General features: G+C 39.4%; 1 protein-coding gene across 1 annotated transcript; it reads right to left on the bottom strand.

Annotated features, from left to right (window-relative positions):
• Positions 1–3,322: 3,322 nt before the first annotated feature.
• Positions 3,323–6,640, bottom strand: LOC132874898 (beta-1,3-galactosyltransferase 5-like). Its single transcript, XM_060911384.1, has 2 exons — positions 6,567–6,640; positions 3,323–4,319 (listed from the first exon to the last, which is right to left on the bottom strand). The coding sequence occupies exons 1-2, from the start codon at positions 6,623–6,625 to the stop codon at positions 3,323–3,325; spliced, it is 1,056 nt and encodes a 351-aa protein (XP_060767367.1). The 5' UTR covers positions 6,626–6,640.
• Positions 6,641–9,469: the final 2,829 nt, after the last annotated feature.

Raw genomic sequence — 9,469 nt, 5'->3', positions numbered from 1 at the left:
CAAGTCAGCCTGCTGTAATAACTGCTAACAGAACACCTACCATGTGTTAAAATCCTCATCAACTTTCTCCTGTTTAAAAAAAAAGAAAGAAAAACCCCAAAATAAACAATGAAACAAAATGAGTAAATGTGAAAACTGTTCCTGTTTACAAGCTAGCTTTGTTGCTGTGTCATACATCTTATTTCTGAAAGTAGTCATTATTTTATTTTTTAATGTGTATGACAGACAAGCCTAGTTTTTAATGATTAACATTGAACCTTACAAACCCTTCAAGGAAGGGCGGGTCTCCGTACTGAGGCATATTCTTATCATCAGTGAAGTATTCGGTTCACAACTTCGTAAACCTTGTCTTGGTTAGCTAATGGAGTTATTCTAAAATATCCATCCATCCATTATCTGTAGCCGCTTATCCTGTTCTACAGGGTTGCAGGCAAGCTGGAGCCTATCCCAGCTGACTATGGGCGAGAGGCAGGGTACACCCTGGACAAGTCGCCAGGTCATCACAGGGCTGACACATAGACACAGACAACCATTCACACTCACATTCACACTCACGGTCAATTTAGAGCCACCAATTAGCCTAACCTGCATGCCTTTGGACTGTGAGGGAAACCGGAGTGCCCGGAGGAAACCCACACGGACAGCATGCAAACTCCACACAGAAAGGCCCCTGTCGGCCACTGGGCTCGAACCCAGGGCCTTCTTGCTGTGAGGTGACAGTGCTAACCACTACACCACAGTGCCGCCTTGTTCTAAAATAACCCTAAATTAAAACATATGCAAACTGCATTCTTGTTTGTTTGTTTGTTTTTCCCTCAAGTTCACCCTCGACAGTTGCTGAATTAGTACCTGGTTTAGATTTCTCCATGCATGGGATTTGGCATCATCAGGATGATTAAGGTGTCTACCAAATGCCAAAGAAAAATCTAAAAGCATTTGTATACAAACATCACTAATCTCTAAAACATTTCCAGAGCATTAACACAAAAATTAACAGTAAAATAAATTCCAGTTGTGAATGGTTGTCTGTGTCTATGTGTCAGCCCTGTGATGACCTGGCGACTTGTCCAGGGTGTACCCCGCCTTTCGCCCGTAGTCAGCTGGGATAGGCTCCAGCTTGCCTGCGACCCTGTAGAACAGGATAAAGCGGCTAGAGATAATGAGATGAGATGAGATAAATTCCAGTGGTAATCAAGCTGCTCACTAGCACAGTAGCCAGAGACATTTTTCAAGCTATGTTCTGTAAATAAAGAAGTTTCTTTTATTCCCCTCCAGCGATGACCTGAAATGCTGCTCGGCACTACAGAGTCTGTGCAAATCCTTAAGATATTTGGTTAGGGAAATTCACGTGAGGACTAAATGGGCTTGTTAAGATTCATGCTTGGCCTTCATTGTCAAAACAATGAAGAAATACCAGTTTTTAAAATTTCCATCTCCACTGTTTGTTCTGAAAGCAAAAGGCCTTATCATAAATATTTCATACGTAAATGATTGAAAACAGTGCAACAGCCGGAAGTGTAATTATCTGATTTCTTTTCTATTGTATTCCATGAAATCCACGTTCTCTGTTTATACTGCCCTACCAAAAAAGCTTTTTTGTTGTTGTGTCACAAGCAAAAGATGAAAACAAACTTTATTTCAACAAAATCTCTTTGAGAATCTGCTGTAATATGAGGACTTTGCAGGCATCATCATATTTGCCTGACATTAGGCATGTTGGCATCTGTAGAACTTTTGCGATTTGAACTATTTGAATGTGTCGCAATAATGCATTTGTTTAAAAGCATAAGTAATGTAACGATCTATTCCAGAAAGTCAGTTTGATTGACGATCTGTGAGCCAAATTTCAAAACACAGTCCTATACTACAGCACCGCACTGTTTAATTCTTCAATCCGATTGTTTCAAAAGGTGTTGCTTAATCTTCTATAAAAGCAGCTAGATCAGGCCACAAGGTAAATAGCTTATGAATGTGTTTATTCATGACTGTTTATAACTTGCAAAAGTAACGTCTCCATGTGAAAAAGTTGTAAACAATCCATTTAATTTCTTTTTTCCACATTATTGCAAAAAGCAAAAGTACTTTTTTTTAATCAAATACATATAAAGTATAAAAGCAGGCGTCTGAATAAAACTGAAGTACATTCAAAACAATAACAAGCAACAGTTAATCAATATTAGCTCTAGAGTTTAGTTCGCTAGTTCAACAGGTTTATGGTTATTTAGCACAAAAGTCTCATAGCACAACTCTAAGTTCTTTATCACAAGATCCAAGAACACACAATCTTTATTATGAATACTTACTGATCATATTTAAAGATGTTTGATGGATTTTTTTTTAATGAAAGTTGCCGAGATTCAGATAAAAAAATGAGCGATTGTATTTCCCCACTCCGCCATCTTGAAACCGCCATGCTTGATGTAGCCCGTATGTTAGTCACCAATCCTCCCTCCAAATTATTTAAACACAGCACGTACCCTGACCCAGTGCACCACTACAGCCAACTTCCAGGTTTGTTTTGTCTTTATTAAAGTGCTAAGCTTAAATTCTATTGTATTTATTATTTACAATCTGCTAATTTGATAAAGAATGAAAAGTCAAGCGAAATTTACAAGATGATAGAGTTTAAAGAAAGCTTTTTGTTTGTTCTTTATTTAATTTTTTTTTACAAAAGAAAAGGTCCGAAGAAAGGAAAACTATGTACAGCTATTTCAATTATTTTATTACGCTATTTACATTTTAGATAATTGCTGTGACTTCTAAATACAAGAAAGTGAAATTAAACTTGAAACAAAAAAAACCCCAATAACTTGATAAACTTGATAAGCAGGTGGCACTACAAATGCACACCTGGAAGACATTAATTTCATTTTTTTTTTTGGAAACGATCCCAGTTCTTGGACAGTAAATTTAGGCGCTGTTGGCGCTGGATCCTTGTCAGCTTCTTTTCGCTGACAAGTCTAACCTGCAAACTCATTCACACAGCTTCACTGTGCAGCAGGGGCACTTTTTTTCAATTATTGTGACCATAATCTAGAGTTGTGCTAAAGAACATAGAGTTGTACTAAGAGACTTTAGAACTTGTGCTGAAATACTTCGGATTTGTGCTAAATAACCAGATACCATTAAACCCTGACAACATGATTTTGACCTAACGTGTGTAAATTTGTTGTGCGAGAAGATACAAGTGCTTTTTCACATTTGAAATTGATTTCTTTTTTAAAAGCATCTTTATAAATTGTAAGATGCAATAAAAATTATACCAGTTTAGCACCAGAAATAATTTATTCATCTGATGTACTGTACAATGTCGTCTTGCCTCTTAACAGGCTGGGCCTGGTTTGTGAAGGTCGATCCAGAAGGAGATCAGTTCTGCAGGACTTTCTGTTATCACAGCAATGAGTTCAGAGTAGTAACACCGGTCATACTCTAGAGGTGGCTTGACCACAAACTGTGCGACATTTGGAGGGTCTGTGGGAGCAATATGAAGTTGTTCGAGACACAAGCCGATGTAGGCGTCCTCGATGAAAATGGGTTTAATTTTTCTCGACACGTCCAGAATCTTTGCTGGGAGGTCCATGGACATGATGTAGCACATTCCCAAAGGGTATGGCGGATACACCGGGAAGGGATACACCTCAGGAGGGATGTAAAACTTGCTGGATGGATCTCTGATGGCTATATTCTCATACCACACCAGCCCAGTAATGTAGTTTTCATGATGTTGAGTGGGGCTCAGCAGCATTTGTATCAAGGCACTAACGTTTAGCAACATGTCAACATCCACTTTTGCGGCGTAATACGCTTGGGGACAGCGATCTCTCAGCCATTCAAGCATCAGCATAGTCTTTATAGTCAGATTCCTGTAGGAGTCTATGAAGTCACTCTGAAGCAGATCCCAATGCTGCTGGTTCTCCTGGCGTATGCGGACCTGTTGTGCTTCAAAGTTGCTCCCACTTGGTAAACCCAACAGGAACAGAACCAGAACATCTCCATCCTTGACCATGCTGTCATTCCCCCATGTGCTTCTTATGGCATTACGTCCTTCCATATCATGAGGTGCCACCGGAACGATGATCACCATATACGGGTTATGTTGCTTGCATGCTTTTGGCTGGTCCAGGATGAACCGGTATTTATGCGGGTAAGCCACGTAAAATGATTCCGGATCCACATATGGAACTGTTTTTTGTCTCCAGAGATGAGAAATAAAGAAACGGTGGATGTACATAGTCCCGAGTATCAACAGGAAACCAAAACCCCAAAAACCATAGTGGAACCAAATACGCCTCTGGGTCCCTTTCTGCTGCTTTGCTCCACTAGAGAAAGTAAAAAAGTGGGAAAGAAACAAACAAACAGTGTGATCTAGCTTCCCTTTATTTGTATTTTTTTATCTATTCTTTATGTTGACAAGCAAATACACAAAGCTACACTGCCCAGCCAAAAAAAAATAAAAATCACCATTTGGATTTAAATAAGCAAATATTGTCTTTGATTGGATAATTACTGCAGTGATTAATGTGTTTCAGCTGGCAACAATTATTTTAACCCGAACTGATGCAGTGATTAGCTTCTCATTTCTTATACTACCATGTCAGAAGACGTATCCTGTGTTCATGGAAAAGATGTTGCTGTGTTTCAGAAGGGTCAAATTATCGGCCTGGATCTAGCAAAGAAAACAACTAAGGAGATTATTGAAATGACTGGAATTGGGTTAAGAACTGTCCAATGCATTATTAAACCTGGAAGGATAGTGGTGAACCATCAACTTCATGGAAAAAATGTGGCTGGAAAAAGATCCTGACTGACCATGATCAGAGATCATGTAAATGCTTTTTGAATCCATTTTTTGAATCATAAAAAACATCGACAGTAGAACTCACAACTGTGTTTAATCATAAAAGTAAGATCATTTTCACACTCGCAGTGTGATGAGAACCAAATCCAGCCACTGGGGGTGCATAAGCGTGCCGGTCCCAAGCCCGGATAAATTGGAGAGGATTGTGTCAGGAAGGGCATCCGGCGTAAAACTGTGCCAAATCTAACATGCGGAATGAAAAGAGAAATACCGTACCGTACCGGATCGGTCAGGGCCTGGGTTAACAACAACCGCCTCTGGTACTGTTAGTCAACAGGGTGCCGGTGGAAAGTATGCTACTGTTGCGCCAAAACGGAGAAAGAGAAAGAGAGGGGGGAGGCATGTTAGGAGAGAGCGTGAAAGATGGAAGGGAAGGAGCTTAGAATTGAGGGTAGTAACACTGAATGTGGGAATATTGACTGGCAGAGCGAGAGAGTTAGCAGGTATGATGGAAAGAAGGAAGTTGGACATTTTGTGTGTGCAGGAGATGAGGTGGAAAGGAAGCAAGGCCAAGAACATTGGAGATGGATGCAAGTTGTTTTATTATGGAGTCGATGGAAAGAGAAATGGTGCTGGTATTGTTTTGAGGGGAGAGTTGGTCAACAGTGTGATTGATGTGAAGAGGATGTCAGATAGAGTGATAGGCATGAAGTTGGAGATTCAAGGAGTGGTAATCAATGTTGTGTGTGTGTGTGTGTGTGTGTGTGTATGCCCCACAGGTTGGATGTGAGAATGAAGAGAAAGAGTCTTTCTGGGAAAAGATGGATGAAATGGTAGAAAGTATACCGAGGGAGGAGCACGTGCTGATAGGAGCAGATTTCAACAGACATGTTAATGAGGGAAACAGAGGAGATGAGGACGTGATGGGCAGATATGGTGTAAGAGAGAGAAATGTGAAAGGGCAAATGGTGGCAGTGTTATGATTTGTGGTTGATTCAGTTGGTTAGGTCAAGGCTCCAACGTTAGGGGGCAATAAAATGAAGTCAGCGAGCAATCTGAATGCACTGTATGACCAGGTTATTATAATATTAATGGATTTTTTTCTTCTTCCCTGATGGCACAGGCATAAGATTAGAACTCAGATAGTGAAATAGTAGTTCAGGAAGTATGAGGAATAATTTTCACACATGAATTGGTCACCACAGAGTCCCAGCCTTAACCCTATTGAGAATCTTTGGGATGTGCTGGAGAAGACTTTGCATAGTGATTTGACTGTCCCATCCTCAACACAAGAGCTTGATGAAAAATTAACACAATTCTGGACTGAAATAAACGTTGCGACGGTGCATAAGTTTATTGAAACAGCACCACGATGAATGCGTGCTGTAAGCAAAGCAAAAGGCGGTCCAACCAAATATTAGAGTGCGTGACCTTTTTTTTTTTTTTTTAAAGCAGGGCAGCGTATGTCCTTTTCATCTCATGGTTGATCAAAGCTTAATTTTTCAGTAAAAAATTAACTAGAAATGCACCAGATGATCGCAAGAGTGAAAAATTATTGACCGACCAAATAAACCTGCCTTGAAAATGAAAAGTGCTAGACACAAACTACAAAAGCTTCACCATAAAGAAAACACAGACTCTGTGAATATTTCTTCAAAGTTCCCTATCTGAGCTTTTGACCCAAATATGACTTGACCTGCATGTTTATAGGCAATCTATATGGTGCATGGAGATCCTCTAAGCACTAACTCCACACTGCCTGACTTACCTCATCTCCCTCCGAGTGTATGATGAGTCCCAGTGTTGGTGAACACCTGAAGCTGACATTATGCTGCACTCATTCTCCCAGGTCTGCAGCGATCTATGCATTCATGCTAATCAGACAGGTAGACCCTCATTCTGTCAAAGCAGATCCAAAGCTGTGTTTATTTATGAAGGCAGACTTCCTAGTTGCGATGGCTGACTTGCAGTGAGTGAATGGCTTTGTTCTGGACAGTGAGAGAGCAGAAAAGTATTTGTATGTAGAGAGTGTTGAGCAAGCCCCACCTCTATCAGCATGATTTTCTATCACACTATTTCTCCCTTTACATCTCTGGTTCTGTTAAAGTTCTTTGTGTGAAACACACCCTGTTTTAAGAGTCAGGTAGGTAAAGAGTGAAGGCTCTCTCTTTCCCCATGTATGTGCCTGGGCAGGTATTTATACCTTTGTGGTATTAAGGCAGGAATACAAGACTTGAATACAGAGAAATGTTTATTTGAATAAAGATGAAAGATTTGGTTTTGGGCACTTAGATAAGGTTTGAAAGTAGAAATGTACTTGTACCCTTTGTTAAAATGACTATGCTACAAAACAAAGTACAAAATGTATTCAATTACGTGAAAGTAAAAGTACCGAACAAGAAAATTACTCAAGTAAAAGGAAATGAATCATCTTATGGAAAAGCTTCTTGAGTAATTGCTTTACAAATCCCAATTTGCCTGTCCAAAGAGTGTTTTTTTTTTAATTAGCTAGCTAGATCGTGTTAATTCATGCATGTATCAAGCAAAGACACCCCTTACGCATTATCCTCTACTTTACCTATCGGCTGTAGCAGCAACTGTACCTTAAAACATTAAAATAAATAATAAATACTTGCTAGCATGTCGAGCTCACTAACGTCGCTAATACCTTAATGTACATGTTTCGACAGGTTAGATGCTGAGCTGTGAAATGTTGAGATCTCCATGGGTTTTTTTTTACTCATGTACAGTGGCGATTGAAAGGTTGTGAAACCTTTAGACTTTTCTATATTTCCGCACAATTATGACATCAGATTTTCACGCAAGTCCTAAAAGTAGATAAAGAGAACCCAATTGAACAAACACGGCAAAAATATTATAGTTGGTCATTTACAGTGTCTTGCAAAAGTATTCATCCCCCTTGGTGTTTGTCCTGTTTTGTCGCATTACAAGCTGGAATTAAAATAGATTTTTGGGGGGCTAAGCACCATTTGATTTACACAGCATGCCTACCACTTTAAAGGTGAAAATGGTTGTTTTATTGTGACACAAACAATAATTAAAATGAAAAAACAAAAATCTGGAGTGTGCATAGTACCGGTATTCATCCCCCAAAGTCAAAAATGATATTATTTGTCACATTTTTCAAGTTCTGCTGCAGGAAACCAACCCTACCTCTTTACACTGACCTCAGCAGCCCATGGCATAAGCCCACCAGACATTTGGTCCAGGTGAGCTAAAAATTAAAATTTCTCACATTTCTTAGTATCAAAAGGCACATATACATTACTTAATCAATACATATACCAACTTTCAAGACCATACCACTCATAGTATTCAAGTTCTGCTCCGGAAGCAAAACCTACCCCTAAAACTAACCTGAGAGACTAAGTCTGAAATTGTTTCCATGGAAACATGAAAAATTAAAATTTCTCAAATTTCTTAGTATGAAAAGGCACATATACATCACCTTGTTAACATGTATACCAAGTTTCAAATCCGTATCATGAATAGTTTTGGATATATGCTCCGGAAACCAATATTGCTCTTCGAAACTGAGTCAAAATCTAATTTTTATGTAAAAATTTGAAAAATATATATTTTTTCAAAAATCCAAAATAGGAAAAGGCACCAGTTCACATGTTGCTTGATATGTATACCAAATTTCATGAAGATATCTTCAGTAGTTTTAAAGATATGGTCCGGAAACGAAAACGTGACTGGACAGGCAGGAATAAATGCGCTTGTTATCACAAGAAAATGCCATTTAAAAAGTATTCCGAGCATGGCCCTTCTCCGCTTCTGTACTAGCAGGCTACTTTGGCTGTAGTCCAGCCATTTTAAACCCTGAGTAGCTTGTTGCTGGTAATGATCATTAAATACATTCCTAAAGGAGTTCAGGAATTTGTCACTTTTCAGCAGAGTGAAAAGCCTAAACGGCTGCCAGTCAAGATATGTTTCAGTCTGCAGCGCTGAGGGGATTCTTGAATGAGTCTGTGTTGTGCGCTGAAACTGTTGCACTGTTTCAACAACCACGCTTTATCTCAATTTAATCCCTCATTCAAAGATTTGAAGTCAATTTTAGCTTTTGACTACTGAATATACTGGGTACAGGGTTGTACAGGAGGGGTAGTACCTCTAGAAGGTTGAGCTCATCACATTGCTTCGGGAGTGGCTCGTCCTCTATTGGTCCCCACCAGCACCCAGCTCTCACCTTGCATGCGGCAGTAACCACCCCTGGGCAACGACTTTGACGGGCCGGCTAAACTACAACCCCAATTCCAAAAAAGTTGGGACAAAGTACAAATTGTAAATAAAAACAGAATGCAATAATTTACAAATCTCAAAAACTGATATTGTATTCACAATAGAACATAGACAACATATCAAATGTCGAAAGCGAGACATTTTGAAATTTCATGCCAAATATTGGCTCATTTGAAATTTCATGACAGCAACACATCTCAAAAAAGTTGGGACAGGGGCAATAAGAGGCTGGAAAAGTTAAAGGTAAGGTACAAAAAAGGAACAGCTGGAGGACCAAATTGCAACTCATTAGGTCAATTGGCAATAAGTCATTAACATGACTGGGTATAAAAAGAGCATCTTGGAGTGGCAGCGGCTCTCAGAAGTAAAGATGGGAAGAGGATCACCAATCCCCCTAATTCTGCG

The sequence above is a fragment of the Neoarius graeffei genome, chromosome 27 (genome assembly GCF_027579695.1).
Source record: "Neoarius graeffei isolate fNeoGra1 chromosome 27, fNeoGra1.pri, whole genome shotgun sequence".
Classification (NCBI taxonomy): domain Eukaryota; kingdom Metazoa; phylum Chordata; class Actinopteri; order Siluriformes; family Ariidae; genus Neoarius; species Neoarius graeffei.
This window is presented reverse-complemented; position numbering and strand designations above follow the sequence as displayed.

What these genes read in the sequence shown, in the direction of transcription:
- LOC132874898 (XM_060911384.1), bottom strand. Translation starts at nt 6,625, where the DNA reads ATGTCAGCTTCAGGTGTTCACCAACACTGGGACTCATCATACACTCGG. An exon ending in TACACTCGGAGGGAGATGAG is followed by an intron (nt 4,320 to 6,566) that starts GTAAGTCAGGCA and finishes TACTTTCTCTAG; the next exon opens with TGGAGCAAAGCAGCAGAAAG.